The sequence below is a fragment of the Amphiura filiformis genome, chromosome 19 (assembly GCF_039555335.1).
Source record: "Amphiura filiformis chromosome 19, Afil_fr2py, whole genome shotgun sequence".
In the NCBI taxonomy this organism is placed as follows: Eukaryota; Metazoa; Echinodermata; class Ophiuroidea; order Amphilepidida; family Amphiuridae; genus Amphiura; species Amphiura filiformis.
Genome location: NC_092646.1, coordinates 20,362,644 through 20,385,737, shown reverse-complemented (window position 1 = coordinate 20,385,737; position 23,094 = coordinate 20,362,644). Strand labels below are relative to the sequence as shown.

The window sequence follows — 23,094 nt, the reverse complement described above, 5'->3', positions numbered from 1 at the left end:
ATTTTATGCAACTTTATTTTTAAGCCAGTTCCGAGTAATTTTCTCTATTCTTTGTTTGTCAACAATCCCGTTAAAGCGCCTGTCACACTACACCGAATAGGTCTTCCGTACAAGAAACGGATGGTATTTTAGTTAATCCGTTGTTGTTCGTCAATGATCGTTTTATGTTCTTTTTATGTCCTGCTATCATCCGCCAAATGCGTTTCGTGTTATAGGTGATGTTCGTTAAGTCCGTCGGCAAGTTTTGTGCATGCACAAAACTTGAAACGGAGTGTACCGAATACACATGTTCGGTATTTATCCGATGTGTGTTCGTATGGTGCTGCATATTGCCGGAGTGGGGGGGGCTTCTGAAGGGTGTGTGACGCAATATCATATTTCCCCCAGTACTTTAGTGACTGACAAGTAGAAAAATGGGGAAAGGAGAGAAAAAAAGAAAAGAAAGTGAGAAAAATTGAAGAGAGAAGAGAAGAGAAAAAGTTAAATTGCACGTAATTTAGTAGGCCTGTGCATGTAAGTAGTATTGAGAGAGGGGCACTTTCTGAAAGAAAAAGAAGAAAAAACATGGAAAAGGTTAAATTGTAGGCTACGTTATTGAGTAGGCCCAGGATAGTAGTAAGCCTAAGTATAGGCCTGTGATTATTACAGGCAGTGCTTAAAATTAATGTGGTTCCTTGGCCCAAAAGCCTGTGAAAATTACTGCCGGCCCGTCGATATGTAGGGCTCGTGACATTTTGTCACCAACGTCAGTATTTAAGACGGACTTAGGTCTATTGCTGACTTTAACATATCAATCCATGCATGCTTTACTTGAAATTACGAGTCTGAAGTCTTTAGTAGATCAGTGTAACATTTTAAATTTTGCAAATTCAGTTCGGGCCTTCTTTGTTTTTTTGTTTAAGGCAATAATAGTGTAAAAATGATGCACCAAAAACAATTTTCCAAATTTTCCATTTTTAAAACTAAATTTTTACACAATAGGCCTAGGCCTAATAATGTAAATAGGCCCTACAGTCCCCATGCAAATGGCTTCAATTGGACCTTCATTTTGAAAAATGGACAAGTCTTCCTTTTTGCTTCTGCTATGGACATCCACGTGTTATTTTTAAAACAATTGTTTATATTATACAATAATGGTGAAAACTTTTCAATGGCTTCAATTAGGCTTTCGTTTCACCAATTTGCGGCTGTTTCAAACTAAAATAGTACCCAATAATAGTGCTAAAATTTATCCAAAAAATGACAAATGGCTTTAATTGGGCCTTCATTGTCCAAAGGTTTCTCACCTCTATTGCCCCCGGACGCTGGTTGCCCTGATATATCAGATTTGTAGCCCTTTTGTACTTATTAGCCAATATTTGACCATTTTCGTCAAAGTTTCCCCCTTAAAAGTTGTCTTTCCCCACTTTGTTCACCCTCTGAAAAAGTACTTGCTACGTCACTGCCTCTAAGGGGTCAAAAACCCTCTCAAACACCCTCTCCTCCCCCACTTTTCTGATAGGGTGGACGTCCCTGTTGGTGCCACATGCGACGGATTCGCCGGTCATTTGTCGGACGTTGAACGATTGAATATAAAACGCCTGCAGGATTATTAGCGGCCACAACGCATAGAGAGACGATCGGGAATCGGACCCCCAAATCCGGTCATTTGTCGGACGTTGACCCCCAAATCCGGTCATTTGTCGGACGTTGAACGATCGAATATAAGACGCCTGCAGGATTATTAGCGGCCACAACGCATAGCGAAACGAACGGGAATCGGACCCCCAAATCCGGTCATTTGTCGGACATTGAACGATCGAATATAAGACGCCTGCAGGATTATTAGCGGCCACAACGCATAGAGAGACGAACGGGAATCGGACCCAAAATCCCACCGAATCTTCTGCCGGACTGGACTGGTGATTTTTCCACCGAATAAAATATTTTTGTATTCGGTGATGTACGTTGATCCAGGCCGTCGTAGTGTGACAGACCTATAACAATAAAAATGTGCTTTCTAATCAAAGGCTCTATGGCGTATATTCAATTGACCAGACAAATGAACCAGGGACTTCGGTCAGTGGTGTACGCCTCAAAAATCCAAAAAGAATTAGTAGGCCCTATATGTTAGATGAAGAATTAAGTAGCAATTAAGCCTAGTCTTTTTTTAAAGTCGAGACAAGTCCAAAATAATAACGATTAATAAGCCAATCTAATTGATTCGAATTCCAATCTCCTGGCCTTTTCCTGGGTCTTTATTTAGTTGCATGATATAATTCAGATTATGATTTTTCTTAAATGTAGATCTATATCCTATAGAATTCATAAATTACATAATAAGTATCATTTTATTCATTTTATTTAGCTCAAGAATTTGTATCAGACAATCACGTGCTTTCAACGTGTAGGCCGGACCTATTTCAATATCGAAGTACATGGGACGTGAATGCACGGTACTATAGATGGTCCGTGCCTACTGGTAAAGCCTACGCATCGTGAAAAGGGGAATAAAAAAAAAAAGGGAGTAAAAAAAAGGGAACAAAAAAAAAAAGGAGAAACTATTTTAATGGGGGAAAATCTGTAAAATGGTATTATGTAAAAGGTGAAAAGAAAATTCGAAAAGGGGAAACTATATGAAAAGGGGAAACTATATGAAAAGGGGGAAATTCGAAAAGAGGATACTATATGAAAAGGGGAAATTCGAAAAGGGGGAAACTATATGAAAAGGGGAAATTCGAAAAGGGGAAACTATATGAAAAGGGAACTATATGAAAAGGGGAAATTCGAAAAGGGGAAACTATATGAAAAGGGGAAATTCGAAAATGGGGAAACTATATGAAAAGGGGAAATTCGAAAAGGGGAACTATTTGAAAAGGGGAAAGTCGAAAAGGGGAACTATTTGAAAAGGGGAAAGTCGAAAAGGGGGAACTATTTGAAAAGGGGAAAGTTAAAAGGGGAAATATTTGAAAAAGGGGAAAGCATTTCGCAAAAGGGGAAAACTGAAAATTTGGGGAGATGAATTATAAAAGGGGGAGTTTGGCGGAGATCAGACACCGTACGAAAGGAAGGCCTCAGTGTCATTAGAATAATTCGCCCTGATATTGTTCATCGTGTCCTGAGAAGCAACCTGGCTCAGAGGAGGATCGTGTAGGCTTCAATGAATATCTTATCAACTCCCTTTGCTTTGGCATTCATATTTCTCGACTTTGAGAAAGCTTCTGATTCCATCACACACCATCATCGTCCCTATATCTTCGTGTCAAGAATTGCCGTGATAGTACGATGAATCCTCACGTTTTTCAACAGCTACGCATGGTGATTTTATTCGAGCGACTCAGGCTAAGCATACAATGTGAGATCAGGCGGCATAGGAAGCGCAACACGTGACGTACGAGGCTGGCGAAGATACAGGGCTGACAACCCCATTCAAAATACACGGTTAGCAATTATAAATGGAAAATTAACATACTTGCAGTGGGGTACTTTGTAGAACCCCGACGGTTTTAGAGTAAGATAATTTTGCTTTGACACCACATAACAAATTTAGAATTGTTTGTGAAGATTTCATGATTATGTGTTAATCCAATGGCGACCTCAAAATTGGCGATATCGCTTCCATCACCGCCTGTGTGAGATTTTGAGAGTCTGCCACACTATTTCTATTCTATGTTTTTACGATTTTCGCATGATCAGATATGGCTGGCCGTAACCGCCACAACGTGGAGCTGCTACGCGTAGCTTACTTTTCGCTTCGCGGAGCTAAATTGACCAATCATGTTAGATCTTTTCATTACGCGGAGCCAGTTGATGCATCCTCGTTCCAGAGAGAAAACTCTTGCCAAAATTAATGTTTACTATGTGGATTTTAAATGAATCGAATGTAAATAAACCACAAACAGTTGTACAGGATCAATACCATTGTTTGATTAGTGTATAGTCAATGTTACCTTGCATGCATGTGTCATGTGTGTGGCGTGTTTGTTTGTTTGTCTACTGTGTCAGGCCAGGATCACTGACACCCACGGTACTGATACTGGCATACTATCACGGTGATCATATTGTTGAATGTTGTTGACTTTAACATAATCATGATGCAGTCATGTCTACAGTAGAATTCACCACGACCTTTGAAGGACTTAAACCCCATTAAAAGCTATTAAACACAAAATTACCAATATTTCCAAACACCTAAATTAGCTAAAAATTTAGGAAATGTTACAAAACTATATTTTCTAGAATTTCAGAGAATACTTTAAATATTGGCTGGTTATTTTTTACACAGTGACGTCTACTAGGCAATGGCATAATACTTCTAACATACACTAGGTCACGCGTCAATGGTGAGCGCACTGAGTATTGTGTATAGGAAAACGGGCAGTGCCGTAACTACAGTATGTATGGCCTACTACTAAAGTAAATCCGAACTGGTTTGCTGAAGATTTCACACCACCAAATAGTATATATGGTTGTGCGCCCTTGAATTTCACTTCTCAGAAAAACCCATTGATTCTGAATTTAAGCATTAAAATGAGCAGAAATTTGCATAATTTTAGCCAAATTTGGATTGGTCATGATTAGTAATATTAATTCCTGCAAGTGTACCACAGATGGGAGAGATCGAATAACTTTTAATGATTTTAAGCAGCCTTTTCTTTACAGAAACACCGGCATGGTTTTGCCTGAAAAATAGGAAATTCCCAGACATCGTAGACTTTGAGGGCCAGTCGTAAAAAATAATGACGGTCAACCTATATTTTTTCCCAGCCAGAGGGATCAGGCAAGGGCTGATTTCAACCATCATAGCTGTCGCTTAAAACTGAGTCGCTCCTGTGAAGAAAAAATGACGTTTTCTAAAGACAAATTTAGCACATATCTCTATGGGACTCTGATTTGGTGGTGTGAGATCTGAAGGTCGAATTCCGCAGGCCACGCCGCGCAAGATGTACAAATCAGCTCCCGGCGATACACTGCAGATCGCAGAATTGTGTGCATGGTTTCTTGTGAGTGCATGTCCATCTTAAATAAGTCGGTTCGTACTTTTCATAAACTACTTTTTGAATCATAACTTTCGTGACCGAGGATATCTTGCAACTACGTGAAGCTCGTCTGGCAAATTCTTAATGAATAAATTCGCTTCACGTAATGAGTTAAGTCGTACTTGATTGGTCAGTTTTACCTCCGAGTAATGAAAAACTCTAACATGATTGGTCAATTTGGCTCCACGGAGCAACAAGTCAGCTACGCGTAGCAGCTCCACGTTGTGGCGGTTGCGGCCTACCATATCAGTATCCCATATGATATTTCTATATTGTAAGAAAATTTTATTTGTTGTCACGTAAATCACAGGTTTCGTTTAAATTAACTACCTGGAAATTAAATTAACTAATTAGTGAGGACCGGTATTTTGCTGTGGATATGTTTAACTGCAATTTTGATGTAAAACATTTGAAATCCGCTGTAAAAATTGTGATAATATTCAACTCTTTGAGAAATAATTATATAAAGGAATGCATGTAAAACCAGGTGCAATACAATGTACATTATTGACACACTATCACTCTCTTTATCTACGTCAATATTAGAATAATCGATTTCAATCGAATTGAATACGTTGCTCCATTTTGAGTTTGTAGTTGACTACTGAGCGACCTAAGCGATCGATTGCTAGCCAATCAGATAGAACTCCTTTTCTTGCGTTCAGTGAAATACCACTCGCTTGTCGCTCACTACCACTCGCCCGTCGCTCACCAACGGAGTATTAAATTTATATTTATCGTATAGGACGTCGACACTGTGCATCAATAGTTTGGGATTTGGACAGATCTCAACCGAGACAGAGGCCGCCACTACCTTTCTAAAGACCTACGAAAAACTTCTGGATTCACGTGCTTCGATATTACATGATCGAAAACATGATCCAGTACCGCCAAAGTCAAGAAGTAAACTCGGATGAGTCACGAAAATTGTGAGTTGTTTTTTATTGCTAGAGTGATTAAGTTAAAAATTTCCAAACATTAGGGCTAAAGTTATGTTTTCTGTATTTGAACAATATGGTATCCCTAAGCCCCCAAGCGCTCTGTAGGCCTATTATAGACCTGCATAGCCAATTTCGCCGAACGTTTGACAAACATTTACTGATCACAACCGTTAGCAAAAACGGTCGAGTACAACCATGTCGTAACTAGGGGGGCAACGTGCCCCTGGCGCCAAATTTACCATTTCAGCATCGATTCTGCGCCCCTCCAAGCGATGAAAGTCAAATTTTTCGCGCCACTGCCACCACACAAGCAGTGCTGTCATAGTAGGTGGAAATATCTCAGCTCTTCAAGTTAGTAACAATTGGAGTTCTACTTTAAATTTTTATATTATTATTATATATAACTCGATATATTTAGAAAACAAAAAAACCGCCCGGACCCACGGTCGACCGCCGGTTGAATATTGATTTCTTCCCTAACTTAGTTTAGGTCCCTATCAAGCATTCATGCAAAAATAGCACGTTAATGTTCCTTGTACATGCAACTATTAAATTCCTTTTGGGATAACTGACATTAATACAGCGTGCTACTGGGGGTCTACATTTCATTAAGAATATAAATTAAGGGATCTGGAATGAGCGTTTTGAGCGTTTCGACAGTATTTTTGTGGGACATGAGAGCACGTCAGACATATCGAATTGCATTCTGAATACGAAGAATGTCTTTCTAATATCAAATAATTTTCATTTTTGAAATTCACGATATAATACAAATTTTATGACAAATTATTAAAATATGATATGGATTTTTTCCAAAAAAGACCCTTTTTTTTGGGGTGTTTTGGGAAAAAAATCCATATCTTCAATACGAAAGGTCAAAATTTTCAATTGATCGTTGGCTTTTCATCCCACCTACGTATACACTTTAAGTATAAATCATCGGATTTATAAAGTTTACTTCGAGTACTGTTAAATATCAAAAATATCAAATGTGTATTACATTGCGAATTTCAAAAAATCAAAATTATTTGATATCATCAGGACATTCTTCGTATTCAGAATGCAATTCGATATGTCTGATGTGCTCTAATGTCCCACAATAAATACTGTCCAAACGTTCATACCCCATCCCTTAAGATCCTAGATTTTCTCGTTGAAATTAGTGTATTACCAAATATGTCATCAAAAATGGTCGCATTACATATGCCTTTAGTCTCGAACGTGGTGGTATACCATGCACATGCAGTCGAAACTAAAATTCGACAGGTTTTTGAGGTATCTTCGGAAATATAACGATTTATAAGACTTAATTTCAATTATGGTACTGAGAAAAACAGGAGCTTTCATTTGATTACAAAATAGTGCATTTTGACGGGGTAAAGTGGTGGATGAGGCTTTTTAGTCCGGTCGTGAGAGGGTAGGGCCTTGGACAAATAATCCCGACCAATTTTTAGATCAAAAGATGCAGAAAATTTCGAATTATAACATATCGAATATCCTCTCAAATACACTTTGGGGAATTATTTTAAGAATTCTTTCAGTTTTCGTAGTGAAACGTTTTATTGCAAAATTCGCGCTAAACGTTTACGTGTTAATTTGTAGCTGACGCGTCTCTAGCGTCTAACTTTTAGCCGGCTACTGTCATATTAATACACCTTGTTGTTCATCATAGCCAATTTTGCAACCTAATATCAACCCGGGATATCAACTTATGATATCTGTAAGCGAAACAAACATTGAAATATTTTATTCCGTTGGACAATAACATGTTTTACTGTGTGTCCATGAAGGAATAAACATGGAATCCCGCGAGAGCCACACATAATACTTTCGTGTGTTGTCATCCTCAAGCATCAGGCCCTCAAATTTCACACCGAAAACACTGATCTGGAGCATGTGAAAATACCAATCCTGATCACTGACCTTCTTGTAAAAAGCTACCTTTTCACAGACCAATAATATTTAGCCACCCTTTTCACTGACCCACCTTTAAGGTGGTAGGCCTACTACACCCTTGGCAAATGTTGTGCCTATTTTTGCATTTTTCTCAAAAGTTATAGCGTATTGCATGGTGACAAGTAAGATATGTATATTATAGAGGGGCAAGGACTACAACTACTGCACTGGAAATTTTATTTCAGCACAGACAACAGTTGTGGGGTTACGGTCAAAAATGAGGGAAAACTATTAAATATTTGATCAATAAATCAATAACTATTTGCCTTGAGTTGCTGAATTTCCAGTGCAGTAGTTTTAGTCCTTGCCCCTATAATATACATATCTTACTTATCACCAACGCGCTGTAATTGAGAAAAATGCAAAAATATCAAAAAATTGGCCAGGGGTGTAGTACCACCTTCAGGTAACTTTCCCCCTCGATCAAACTAACCTCCATTAACGTTTCCTATAGAAGCAACTGCCTCAAACCACGAGATAAGCAAACACGTTGTTACACATACTAATACAGTATCAAATTCCATTTTGATCTAATATGGTGGTCGTCGTAAATTCTTTTGAATGATCCGGTGGTGAGACATAATTAATCCCTCCTACATATAAGACAGTATAAAACACAATTTTTGTGTTTGTCATATCATCATGGAACCACTGGTTTATTCTGTTAGGCCTATTTGGGAGTCGTCAAGGAAACACTGAAAATTGTTGTTTTGCACATGCCCAGTATTGGAAATGATAATCATGATACACTTTTAACTACGATATTAAGTTATTCCATTTAAAATCCACACTACCCCTTTGGAAGATTTAGCTAATGTTTTCCACTGATGGCGCATGAATTTCGAATAGAATAGCCAATTAGGTAGCTTCCATTTGAAATACTCACTCCAGTTGTGGAAAATAAAAGTAAAGTCATAACACAGGGGGAGTATGAGTTTCAAAATGATTAACCCTGACAAATTACATTTGAAAAACATACTCCCCCTATGGAACATATTTCCAAAATCTTCGACAGGGGTAGTATGGATTTCAACTGGAATAGCACATTGCAACAATTAGGCTTGTTCTAGCATGTTTTGAGCAAAATAGAGTCGAAGCTTAATATTATTAATCGCGAAAATAATGACAATTGATAAAGTCTGTCTGTCTCGCTTGGTTGATAAAATATATGAGATATAATAAGCACATGCGACACGGGAGATTAATGTAGCGCAAAACTCTTTAGAATTATACCAATTACTTAATGAGCCTGTTCGTCAATACCTGAACACCATGGAAACGTGCTGCTGATATCTAATAATTTGTAGTATCTTATCAATTATTTAATTGCAAACGCCGGAAGCAACGCCTTATATCGAGAATACTATTAATATATTTTTTTCAAGATCGATCTTATCTGTAAATATTTGTTAAAATGGTAACAAATTGTGTAGTTATACATTTAATAAAAAATAGCAAAATAATATAAAACTTTTACAACACCATGCTGATGCTTTTGTAAACACGAGTGGAAGGTAATGTGCCAACTTCCAATAGGCTCTAAGCATTTATTTAAATTGTAAATACGGTCTATCCATCTGCTTTTATTTCAAATTTAAAAAAAAAAAGCTCAACAGTTTCATTTTTATTTACAAAGCATAACAATGTTTAGAAATGTATTTATACTTATTTACCAAACAATGTTTTTATTATTATCATTATTGTTATTATCAATACTTTTATCAATATTATCATCATTATCATTTTTATTATTAATATTATTATTATTATTATTATTATTATTATTATTATTATTAGTGTTATTATTATTATTATTATTATTATTATTATTATTATTATTTGTAGTTTAGCTTAAATCATTTTGACAGTTTGATATTCATGTACCTATCATTTTGTGAACAAACAACTTAATGTGGATAGGAGTAACCCCTATACAAAATCAAATAGCATCAAAGGGTGTGTCTTTTTGCCATAGGCCTTGCAACTTCGCATGGATTAAATACCTCACTTCTAAGTTCATTTTACCAAACACAATAATTTGGACACAAAATTGTCCGGATCGTTTTGGCAAAAATGCGCAATATATTAATTACGTATTATAATGTGTAGGCCTACTGTGTATAGTATTATAGAACCAAAGGCGAGTAAAATCATGGAAGGTGGGAGTACAGGTTATGCGTGCTTTCAAAATATTCTTAAGTAGCTACATGCATGTAGAGATAAATCTAGTCCTTTGGTGCAAATGCGCGCGATGCAACCGAAAAATGTTGCCATTTAAAAGGGCATTTCGTGATCCACAGCCTCATCCCCCACTTTTCTCCAAAAAAGTTGAGATTTTTATATCACTGGAAACCTCTGGCTACATAATGTTTATGTACAAAATATTTCTTGCAGATTAATTCGTTTAGCAAAGATATCGTGAAATTTGAATTTCGTTCTGGTGCACCAGAACGAAATTACAACGTATTGTCTATGGAGCAGTGTAATACACATAATCATGCATAACTCGCAAACACAATATCGGAATCAACTGAAATTTTGGGAATATGCTTTTTTCGTGGATATGTACTGACAAATGTCATAAAAAGAGGATGCTAGGATCACGAAATACTCCTTTAAAAAAAATTGTCACTTTAAATATGGAAATATATTTGCTCATGTGGTCCAAAAACACACACGCGGGCCGCGGCGTCCACATGGGGATGGGGAGGTGATTGTATGACCCCCCTTATAAAAATATTGGGGGATGCATCTCTTCTCGGAATCTAAGTCAATTAATTTGGCCAACATTTTTCATAGAATGTTTTTCTGCTTCCATTGCAACTGTAATGATTGCACCTGTGTCGTCTATCGTGTCGTCTGATGATGACTTTCGGCCAACAATAGGCTCGAGCTCGATTTTAAATGAAGAGGAATTTGCATAAATCCTTAAAAATAAATATGCAATCCAGGTCACATCCATTATAAAGTAAGTGTTCGGAATTACTTGTTGGTTGGTTCATCATACCCCGTCGAATCATAGTTCTCCATTAAAGCCATATTATAACGTTCTGTAAAAATAGATTAGTAGGCCTATTTATTTTCCATAACATCCCAGCAAACACAAAAACATTTTAAAAACGTTTTAAATAAGTTATATTTTGGGTTTTGGTTTAGGTAAAAACGTTTTAATAACATTAAAATGTCGGGTTATATAAAGGTCATGGAAACGTTTTAAAACGTTTTGTATGAAAACACACTACAACAATATTTTTAAATGTTTTCAAAAAATGTTATTGTAAACTATTTTTGCAAACATTTTTGCCAAATATTGTGTCAATACTTAAATAACATTATGTTAAAATGTTTGAACCCAGCAAACACAGAAATGTTTTTAAAATATTTTTTTCAAAACATTTTAATAACATTTAAATGTCGGGTTATATAAAGGTCATGAAAACGTTTTTAAAACGTTATTGAAAATATTTTGGGCAAACATTTTTCGCAAAATATTTTTCAACCCCAAAATAACATTCTGTTTAGAATGTTTTGTATCAAGTTTTCAAGAATGTTTTTGGAATGTTATTAAAACGTTTTTATACCCTTTATATAACCCGACATTTAAACGTTTTCTGTAAAACATTTTTGTTTGCTGAGCAGTAGATTATCAAAAATGTTTTTTAAGGTCATGAAAACGTTTTATACTCTTAATATAGGGCCTACCCTTTATATAACCCGACATTTTAACGTTTTCTGACAACCTTTTATTACCTTTTGCGAATGATGTCGAAAACGTTTTGTGTTTGCTGGGATGTTAGCTTTTACTGTCAGATATGTCGCCTTTTAATTTTGAGCCGAACAAGTGAGGTAAAGCCTAAAGCATAGAAAATTGGAATTTACTATATACTAGCGGACATGCATGTTACTCCCGCGGTTGTAATACGGTACGATCCTCTGGGTGTGTGTGTATGTGTATCCCGCACGCCGTGTACGTACTGTGCATACGTGTTCGACTAATATTTCCATCGTAATAATAAAACGCCGGTTCCAGCGTTTTATTCAAAATCACGGATTTTGACCAAACTACAGCACCTAAAGTCTTGATTTTTGCAGAGTATCTTTATTGACTAAACAGACCAAGTATTTTACAATCGTGTAAAAACTAGAATTTAAAATTTTTTTGAGGGCGTTCTCCTCAGCAAATGTTATAATATGGCTTTAATAGGAAGATTGCCAGTGTAAAGGCAAAATAATGCAGCATCAATCAAGTCATTAAAACCAATGCACAGGAACACATTTTCTAACATTTTGAAGATTTTATTGGTATGTATATTCAAGTAAGATTGATATATTGGTAGTATAAGGTTTATGATAATTTCTGTATTAGCTCTCTCTGTCTGCCTCTCACTTTCCAACCACCCCCTTCCCTGTGACCCTTTCTCCCTCGCAAAGAATAAGTCCTGAGCCCTTGTAAATAACACCGCGTTTCTCTTCTTACATCACAACAGTGAGCTCACATGTACGTGTACTGTTAATGTGGAATTGGTGGTGAGATCATAACTCCTTTTCCTCTGTGTACATTGTCTTCTACATCAACCAAATCCTGGAGGTCTAGCGTCAATGAAGAAAGCCCATCCACATCATATGAAAGCCCACCCACATCACCACCGTCAACAAGTTGCGTCTTACTGCGCTGCTGTTGCTCTTGCAAACCCGCGCATTCGGAGTCCATCCTCTCAAATTGACTCTTCGCATCTGAGCCCAGCGATGCCATCTGACGGATGATGCCCTCTAGATCGCCTTTCACTCGCACCAAACTCCGCATCTTGCCTTCAGCGCTCGCATTCTCGCGATTCCACTGCTCCACCTTGGTGCGGAAATCAGCGTTGGATTTCGACAACGTCGCCATGCGGCTTTGATGTCCACGTTATCCGACCGTAATCTCCGCATCATATGCTTCAACTCGGAATTCTCAACTTCCAGTAGACGACCGGTGTTGGACAGACCGCGGGTTCGAGTCTCCAAAGTCTCGTTCTGATCCTCTAATTCATGTGTTCTGCTCACCAGTTCCTCGTTCTGTTCCTTCAAACTATTGCAACAAATTTCGGCACTGGCAGCGGTTTCTTGCAAGCGACTGACCTGCTCAGACATTTCGGCATGTGCTCGCCGTAATTCACTGAGCTCTCTTAGGGCCATTTACGGGCCTCCTCCGCCTGTTTCCGGACGGCACAATTCGCTTCATGTTCCTCGCGTACCATGTGAATCTCTGCTTCCAGATTGGCCTTATCCCGTTTCAACTGCGATAGAGTCGACTGTAGCTCCGCGTTGTCCTTCACCAACTTGACCGATTTATTGTTGTATTCAATCTGAGCTCGCTCCAATTTACCCAACTCTTCCCTCTGTTGTTGTTTCTCCGTCTTCAACATTTTCACAGTCTTATCAAGCTCTCCAGAGCTTCTCTCCAGAGCCCTGTACCGACTTCGCAAGTCCACCAACATGTTACTCGTCCGGGCAATCTCCATCTCACTGTTGACCTTCTCACGTTCCAGATTTTGACATCGGGTCTCAAGTTCGGCATTCTTCTTATCCAGACACGCTAGATCGGATTTGGTTTCAGCACACAAAGCTTCCGCGATGCGTACCTTCTCTTTCAAATCCTTGCGATCCCGTTCTAGTTGATTAGCCCGCACGCGTAACGAGACGTTTTCCTGCACGATTCTCTCCATGTCTTCTTCCATGTCGTCGGCGACGTGACGCAGACGTTTCATTTCCGTTTTCAGGAGCTTTCCGCTCTGGTGGCGTGGCCGATGCGTGTTTGGCGGAGAACCCGATCGTTCACCGTTTTTACTTTTGGCTTGTGTCTTCGCTTCCTTTCCACGACAGGCTGAATTAAGCTTAACCTCTGTCGTCGTTGTATGGCTATTCAGTTTCGTCTGTTGCTCTTCCACGATTTCCTCATCAACTGATTTTAATCCCAGCAATTCCACCTGCGCGCACCTCTGTTTCAATGCGCTATTTTCTTCTTCATACTCGATTAGTAATTCATGAAGTTCCTCCCTGTCTACTTCCATTTTTTCACATTGAACACGCAACTCCTCGTGCCGTCGCTGTATACGTCGCTGTTCGCTCCTGGCGGCCGCCAATTCAGCGTGAAGCCTTGCCTTCTCATTCCTCCAAGACTTGCCGTCGTGTATCCATGCAGGGGTGCCACCTGAGGTTCTGTAGATTTCTTGCGCGTCAATTTTTTCGCGATAGTTCCCTACTACTGATGAAGCGCTGCCTGTTTCCGATGCAACGGTAGAGCTTTCGTCGTCTCCTTCACCGTCGTCATCCAGCGCCGTGATCACATCGCGCAGATTGTTGCTTAGCTCCAAAACGGATTGAAACTGGTAGGAAAATCGTCGAATGGCTTCTTGGACTAACTGACGCTGATCGGAGTACTGCGAATCTCCTTCGGAATGAGCGCTTTCTGTGTCGGTTGTTTCATGGTCAGCGACGTCGAGGATCAAGGTACACAGGGCATGGATGAGCTTGTTGAATTCCTTTTCCAAGTCATGAATCTCTGCTTCCACTGAAACTCTGCTGTAAGATTGAAAATAAGAAATGAAACATTACAACGTTTTCTCTTGCAATTTATTGTGAAACGTGTTTGAAATCATCAAATTAAGTGGAAAACGGATAATAACATGTAAAAATAAAATTCTTGAGTTGCTAAGTTCGACCATTTGGAATGTGTCACAGATCAAAGTTATTGATTCATTTGTATCATTCGTGATTTATTTTAATGAAAGTGAATTCTACTGCGAATTTCACTAACATTAAAGATTTATCGTACACTGCAAAAACTGCAGAACACGGCGACACGTAATGATGCGTCCGAGAACCCATTTAGAACAAATGCCTGTAGCGAGATAATCATGCGCATTGTTTATCATGATCAGCTTTCTAGAGTGTTTAGAGCGTCCGACCTGTGTTCCAGACCCTGCACATGTTCAATTTGATCACTAATTTTATACAATTAACAATTTGGCACACTTATTTTAGCCAATCACCTTTTCTTGCTAACAGGCAGAGGCAAAGCCCATTGACAATCCAGACCCTCACTTGCAGTGACGTCAGACTGTGCATCACCATCATCGCCACTTGGTTGGTCACTATCAACAGAATCCCCGTGGCTGTATCGTGTTCGGGTCTCACTTATCCCATTCCTCGACGGCAACGATCGCTTTCTTTCGTCAGCAGCATCACTATCATCAGATGTCAGAGAAGTTGAAGATGTTTTCCGTAATTTGCGTCTGATCTTCGAAGCTTGGTCGTAGTATTTCTGTAAGATGGGATCGTAGGTGCCGTGACTGTCGCATATGCGCCCATCTTGACGGATGTAAACCTGTAAGAATGAGGAAATTGTAGGTAAAAATTCAAGACATGAACATGATGAATGGAGAAAACTATCCACTGATATGATCATCTTATCAATTATTGCCGCCAAAAATGAAATCGAATAAAATGAATAAGAACAACATGTTGATGCAAGGAAGGGCGTGTCCAGCGTGGAGACACATCATCAATATTTTGGTGGGCATGTTCCCGCCGGAATTTGGAGATGGTGGGTCTTTTCGGAAGCTGATGCATGGTATACCGGTAAAATGGGGTAGGCCTATAATTTCTCCCCGAATTCGGAACTGCGAATGGTCAAAATCAAGCCTTATTCAAGGATCTTTCTTGGCATTTTGACACTCAACACAAATGCATGAATGACCATAGGCATATATTATAAACATTGTCTAATTATCAAGATCTGGTGCGGGGTTTTTTTTCCCAAGTTTCCTTGGAAAAAACAAACAAACAATAATGTGAGGAATGAGCAATTAAGGGGTCTTTTTGGAGCTGAAATTATCAAAATCAAGGGTCTTTTCTCGCCGTATAAAAGTAAGGGGTCTTTTCGGAGTTGCGAGCTGCGCGGTAAAAACAGTGCTCTTTCCGAAGGAACATACCTGTTTTATCATGTTTATATGCCTAGTGTATGCCTATGGTAATTTGTGTCAAGAGCGCTCCCCTGTGGGACGTGTGCGGATTTTAGGGTAAATTGGGGTAAATGGAACGGTGGGGTAAATGGAACGCTGAGAATATAATTTCCTCAATCAAGAGGAACCACACCGAGTGTTTCATTTACCCCAACGCCATACGTTCCGCTTTTGTTTCATACCCCCAAACTTGGGTTTACTCGGTATTGGAGTGGAAGAAAATCTCAAAGGTTGTCACTGCATGAAATGGTACTACGGTTCAGTGAACAATACTAATTTAAAGCTAAATATTTGAATATGGTGCTGAGAATTGTAATACAATATTGGCAATTTGTTTTTTATCAACAACATTAAACATAAATGTTTTAAACAAAAAATAGCAGATTTTAATGATGAAATTATGCAAATTAATATGCTAATTAGCTAATTAATTAGTTCGGTGTTCCATTTACCCCACAATAGATGCACTTGAGGTAAATGGAACACGGTTCACTGACTTTAAATATTTATAACATGTGGATATTTTTTGCCAATTGGTTTAAATGTTATGAAATTATATACTACAAATAACTAATTCATGGTAAATTAGGCCCCTATTGGTTTTCAAATCTGAAAACCTTTTTTTTTTCTTTCAGTTATGTATTTTTACGTGGTATTTTACCATGTTCATAAAAAAACATGAAAACTAAATTATTGTTGTTATTCTTTTGTTTAGTCACAAAAAGATGTTAAATAAAATATTCTGATGTCTTTTCAATGTAAAAAGCTATGAATGTAGGATCCTTGCAAGTAATGAATGCCTCTTGTTCCAATTACCCACCCACTGTTCCATTTACCCCTATTTGTTGGGGTAACTGGAACACCATGACCATGTATGTATTTGGACTGATAATTATAAAACGGGAGTTAATCGAATCTGTTATACCAAGTTGTAAAAACATATTTATCCACTTATTGAAACAAAAACAATTCATATGGATACCCTCCCGACCACAGAAAGTGATTTACTTACTGCAAGTTAAGCGTTCCATTTACCCCAATTTACCCTATTTATTGATTATTATTATAGGCCTATATAATATCTTTTATTTTTTTCAAAAAGTTGTTTTTAACATTGGGCCTACCTGTGTACCATTGATGAAAACCCGTCGCTCGTACTTCACAAGAACCACAAATTTCTTGTCATCCGTTTCACAAATTGTCAAATCAAAAGTGCCAAAATCCTTGCTAAATGGCATCTTCAGAGATGAAGTCAACAGATCGGCAGAAGCGCTCCTGACGCCTGGCACTTCTTGCGATGTTGCAGCGAGATATTGGCGCAACTCTTCATCATAATTGCGAACCGGAGATGACTGTGAGCTTTTAAACTTCAGCTTGCGTTGTTGTCCCTTCGACGTGTGTTGATGTTGGATTTTCTTTCCCGGTGGAGTGGATGAAGCCTTCAAAGGCATTATTGAGAATAGATTTCCAATTTTGTACGAGATTTTTGATCAAAATTTACACAAAAAATCTACCTCCCTATCGAAGTGGTAAATCCACAGATTGGGTAAATCAAACAGATCTTGATAATTAGAATCTTCTTTTTTCTAGCTGCGCTTTCAAGAGTGGTACGCGGGATATGCGTTTACGCTTAGCGTTCGTTGTGCGTACACACTGGTGCGTTTTACTAAAGACGCGCGTTCGTGATGGCTTCAACGCGTTTGAGGATTACTTTGTTACTGCAATATTCATTTTTCTCAGTCAGACTCATGAAACATGATATTTTTGTACACGTTTTGTGTGTACATAATTTATATAGGCTACGTTTAAATAGTATAGTGTTAGGAATTTCCTAAGAAACTCCGAACTCAGGGTAAAAGTTTTCCGGTAGCAATAATATTTATCCTTGCAATGAAAAGACTGCTCATCAGTTTTCCCAATTCTTACTTATGCATACCTATTTTTGACGTTCAAGATGTGATGAATTCACATTCTGAGAAAATTCCCTTCATTTCTTAAATTCTCTGCCGCTTTTCATTAATCCGGTCATCTTTACATGTGACGGAAGTGATGCTGGTGTTATAAAGACATGTTTCTTGCTTTTTTGATTATTTTAAAATCATTTTTCGAGAAAAAAAGCTCTAGAAAAATGGCCGTTTTTACTTGATGTGTAAAAAGTTGTTTCGACCTTGTTTTTTACCCAATATTTTCTCCTTTCAATACACTAAATCTTGACTCCAAAGTGTTTGGCAATTGTTTAACCCTGACTGCAACACTAAACCTTGATGCAAAAGTAAAGATTTAGTCCTCATACAGCTCGGGTGGTCTAAAAGTCAAGATTGCCATTGTTTCATGAGAAAGGAACATGTTTTCAGTTTTGTTTTACAAGAGCAAAATGGTATCTTCAGTAATGTAGATATGGAATTGTTTTATGAGAGAACAAAATGCTATCATCAGTAGATAACATATGGTCATGTTTTTTATACTGGGACCCTAAAAAAGGTGGTGCTGTCACATTTTGCTAAATCATTTTGTCTACTTATTCCTATATTTTTGCCAAAATTCATCATGAACAAATGGTTTTGGTCTTATTTTGAAGATAAATTATTAATCTAATGAATTAATAACAAATACAATTAAACAAATGTATTAATTAATTACAACAGCTTAATTAGGTTAATTAGTCAGGGGTGGTGCCGGAAGTGGAGGAGCCGGAAGCGGAGGAGCTCTGTGTAATTCCAATGGGAAGTTGATGTTCATTAATAAAATTTATGCACTTTGTTGCCTAGTAGAAGTAAAAATGCATTTGCATAATGTTAATCTTATTTTTTAACTTTCTATAACAATAATTGCCTAGTTAATCTTAATAAACTTAGTAATTAAGGATTTAACAAGCTTTTAATTAATGCAGTGGAATGTGGGTCATACAATACAATGGGCTTTAATTTTGCATGCATGCATATGAAATAAATTTCAATATTGTTTTATGTTTGAAATATAAAATAAATCTTCTCACAGGAGATTATTACAGTCAAAGGATTTAATCTGATGATATATTGATCTCTGGTTTATTGTTAAATAGTTTATTGATATGCTAATTGTGCATGTATATGCCTACATGTACATGTACCTTTGTTACTAATTATTCACTGTATATTGATTTTTGGAACACCCTATATAGGAATTGGATATTTATATTTGATATTATAGCAATTCTGTAAACTATTTTGAATATATTTTCCAAATTTAATGGCACTTAGGGAAATTTTACATCAATTAAAAAATTTAATTTACAACTTTTTTCACACCCTGTATAACACAATGGGTTTAACAAATATAGTGCAAACTATATATTTAATGAAAGGAATAACAGTGTACATTCCAAATATCAAGTTCATTTTCCAATTTAATATACTATGTAGAAATATTGGAGTGGTAAAGAAAGTAAATTTTTTCGGTATTTTTCAATGGAATCACCCTGTATATTTTTTGGTACACCCTGTATATCCACTCAAACTTTACAGATTTGCAATCATGACAATATATGCTTTCTAAAAATGTATACCTTTACTAGTTTGGGTGAAAACTTTTAGAAATATAATCAGAAATACAAAATAGGAGTTGATTTTTGACAAATTGCAAGATGTGACACATTGGGTCCCACCTCAAAAAACATGACCATATATCCCATGAGAGCAATGTGCTATTTGAATAGATAATAGCATTCCCAGCACACACAAGACGTTCCAGAAAACGTCCAATGTCGGGGTATAAGGTAAAACATTTTAATAACATTCAAATAAAACATTTTTGACAAGTTGGTGCAAAAACATAATGTCATTTAAAAGCTGACAGAATGTTGCCAAATAATATTTTAAAATATGATTTTGACATTTTCAAAAATATATTGTTTTCATATAAAACGGTTTTTTTATCGTTGTTTATGAAGCTCGGCCAAGGTCTGCACTCGGCTCTGCCGTGAGCATTATAAGCAACCGATCATGCCTTCAATTCTACGAGGGTTGGTCAATAATATCCCGCAACCATTATTTATCTCCGCTCATGCATGACTTAGATGACTGTTTCTTACGATCAATAAAGTTTGTACCTTTGTCTTTCAAAACGCACAACAATTAGTATCAGAGTACCTTTAATTACGTAATCTCATTTGCATAAAGGCATTGCTATATGTACACTGACAATTGTCAACATTGGCGGGAAATTTGAATTGACGTTGAGGAACGTGTAATACAAAGAAGCAGAAGTAAGGACCAAAGCATTTTACAAGCCTTATTTTTGGTATGAGGTAATCTGAGTATATTCAATTGATAACTGTGAAAGAAGAAATGTATCCGTCAGCAGATGAGGAAAGGGACCGTCTTTGAACTTTACCAAAAATAGGCCTATAACAACAAGCAAAAATGGTGTGAAAATCGCGAAAAAGAGCCCACACGGCAGAAGAAAGAATCAAAATTATCTCCAAAATAAAACAAAACCAAATATGGTTATTGGTATGGTATTAGAGATCAGAGTCAAGACAATAGAACTTGTTGCAACAAAAATGGAAATATGCGCATGCGTTGATGGTATGCATGATTGAATGTACCAAAAATGTATGAAAAACGTAAAATTTCATCAAAAAAGCGCTAAAATATGACTAATACAAGGTTTGCGGAACAGTAGCTGTGTGAGTGAATCGCTATACCAAGTCTTATGCTAAAATTAGACACACCTTTCGAAATTCAAATTTCTTATTCAATCCAGAGCCTCTCTATGGTGTGCTACTTTCATTACAAAAACAAGACCTTTTGAAAACAAGGGTTCATTAAGAAAGAAATGTTCATGATTTCACCACTGGGACCTCCCTTTTTAATAATCAGTAGATCCCCAATCAAACCAGGTACCATTGGTTAAATTTTGTCATCGATTAATCTTTCTATCTCTTATTATGTAAAGAACAATGGGTGATAAAACCTACTCAAAATTGGAGATATTCAACACGATTTCTTTTCTTTAATAAAAATGGTATATGTCTAAAAAGAGTCCACCATCATGCCTATGTTATCGGTCTATAAAGCTGCAAAAACCGGGACATATTCCATACTTTTATTCTCGAGATATTTGGAATTATGTAACAATACTTCAATTTGGCGCGAGATTTTCTTGACTACTTTTCACCATAAATCAGGCAGTGCCCATACGCTATTGTGTTTATGCTAATGTCATTACGTAATCAAGCATTCAGCATCGCTAATACATATTCGTTTTGAAAGACAAAAGTGCAAACTTGAATTTAGCGTAAGTAACAGTCATCCAAGTCATGCATGAGCGGAGATACACCTTAGTTGCGGGAACTTATTGACCAGCCCTCGTATTAATGAACCCCTAATTTATAACGTTTTAAAAACATTTTTATGTTTGTTGGGTTGTTTCATGAGAGCAAAATACAATTTTCAGTGGAAATTTGTGTTTCAAATGAAATCAAATATGCCATCTTTGGTGGATAGAAAAGCTATTTGCTATCTGCAGTAGATAGCATTATTTCATTAGAGCAATATGTAGATTAGTATGGAATATTTTTCTCAAAATTCCAAGACTGGTCTGGAAGCGGTCTGCATAAACCGCACGGGCTAAATATTAATTGGGGTGTGACGGGAGACATGGGAGATGGTATAAAATAATATTGTTTGATAGAAAACGTGCTTTCCATGAGTTTGCATTATGGTGCTCATAATGTAGCGACTTTGCCTAAAATGACGGATTTAGGGTGGCTGAGGGACACACTTTCTGTTATTATCAAATTTATAGGGTTTTGAAGTGATATTTCCTAAACTTAGTCAGCAGTTGGCATTCACCACAGCTGAAATACACTTGCAATGTACCAACATTTTTGAACATGGGAGGAGCTTAAAATATGGCTCTTTAAAGTGGTACGTATACTCAGAAAGTTTGAATGGTCCCCTGAGGTCAAACGTAAAACAACTGCGCGGATTCTTGGCTGTCCAATGAACTCACGCTGAACAGTAAGTTTATAACATTTGGCCCCTATCTTCAGTAGATCGCATAATGCTATTTTCAGTAGATAGCATTGTTTCATAAGTGGGCAATATGCTATCTTCAGTAGATAGCATTGTTTTATGAGAGGGCAATATGCTATCTTCAGTAGATAGCATTGTTTTATAAGAGGGCAATATGCTATCTTCAGTAGATAGCATTGTTTTATAAGAGGGCAATATGCTATATTCAGTAGATAGCATTGTTTTATAAGAGGGCAATATGCTATCTTCAGTAGATAGCATTGTTTTATAAGAGGGCAATATGCTATCTTCAGTACACAGCACTGTTTCATTAGAGGGCAATATGCTATCTTCAGTATATAGATAGCATTGTTTTATAAGAGGGCAATATGCTATCTTCAGTAGATAGCATTGTTTTATAAGAGGGCAATATGCTATCTTCAGTAGATAGCATTGTTTTATAAGAGGGCAATATGCTATCTTCAGTACACAGCACGGTTTCATTAGAGGGCAATATGCTATCTTCAGTAGACAGCATTGTTTCATTAGAGGGCAATATGCTATCTTCAGTAGACAGCATTGTTTCATTAGAGGGCAATATGCTATCCTCAGTACATAGCATTGTTTCATTAGAGGACGATATATGCTATCTTCAGTAGAAAGCATTGTTTCATTCGAGGGCAATATGCCATCTTCAGTAGACAGCACTGTTTCATTAGAGGGCAATATGCTATCTGCAGTAGATAGTATTGTTTCATTAGAGGGCAATATGCTATCTACAGTAGGCAGCATTGTTTCATTCGAGGGCAATATGCTATCTTCAGTAGACAACACTGTTTCATTAGAGGCCAATATGCTATCTTCAGAAGACAGCATTGTTTCATTTGAGGGCAATATGCTATCTTCAGTAGATAGCACTGTTTCATTAGAGGGCAATATGCTATCTTCAGTAGATGGCAGGGCAATATGCTATCTTCAGTAGACAGTATTGTTTTATAAGAGTGCAATATGCTATCTTCAGTAGATAGCATTGTTTTATAAGAGGGCAATATGCTATCTTCAGTAGACAGCATTGTTTTATAAGAGCGCAATATGCTATCTTCAGTAGATAGCATTGTTTCATTAGAGGGCAATATGCTATCTTCAGTAGACAGCATTGTTTTATAAGAGGGCAATATGC

The 23,094-nt window shown here is 37.3% G+C and overlaps 2 protein-coding genes across 2 annotated transcripts in view; both read right to left on the bottom strand.

The window, feature by feature from the left end:
- Positions 1–8,439, bottom strand: part of LOC140140432 (scavenger receptor cysteine-rich domain-containing protein DMBT1-like) — a 39,294-nt gene extending 30,855 nt beyond the window's left edge. Inside the window, exon 1 of the mRNA XM_072162193.1 lies at positions 8,349–8,439. Coding sequence (XP_072018294.1) covers positions 8,349–8,439 — 91 coding nt within the window. The remainder of the gene's footprint in view (positions 1–8,348) is intronic.
- Positions 8,440–12,425: 3,986 nt separating this feature from the next.
- Positions 12,426–17,369, bottom strand: LOC140140431 (uncharacterized). Its single transcript, XM_072162192.1, is given in 5 exon segments — positions 12,426–12,814; positions 12,817–12,983; positions 13,088–14,476; positions 14,947–15,281; positions 17,043–17,369. Coding segments are annotated over 5 exon segments (2,607 nt in total).
- Positions 17,370–23,094: the final 5,725 nt, after the last annotated feature.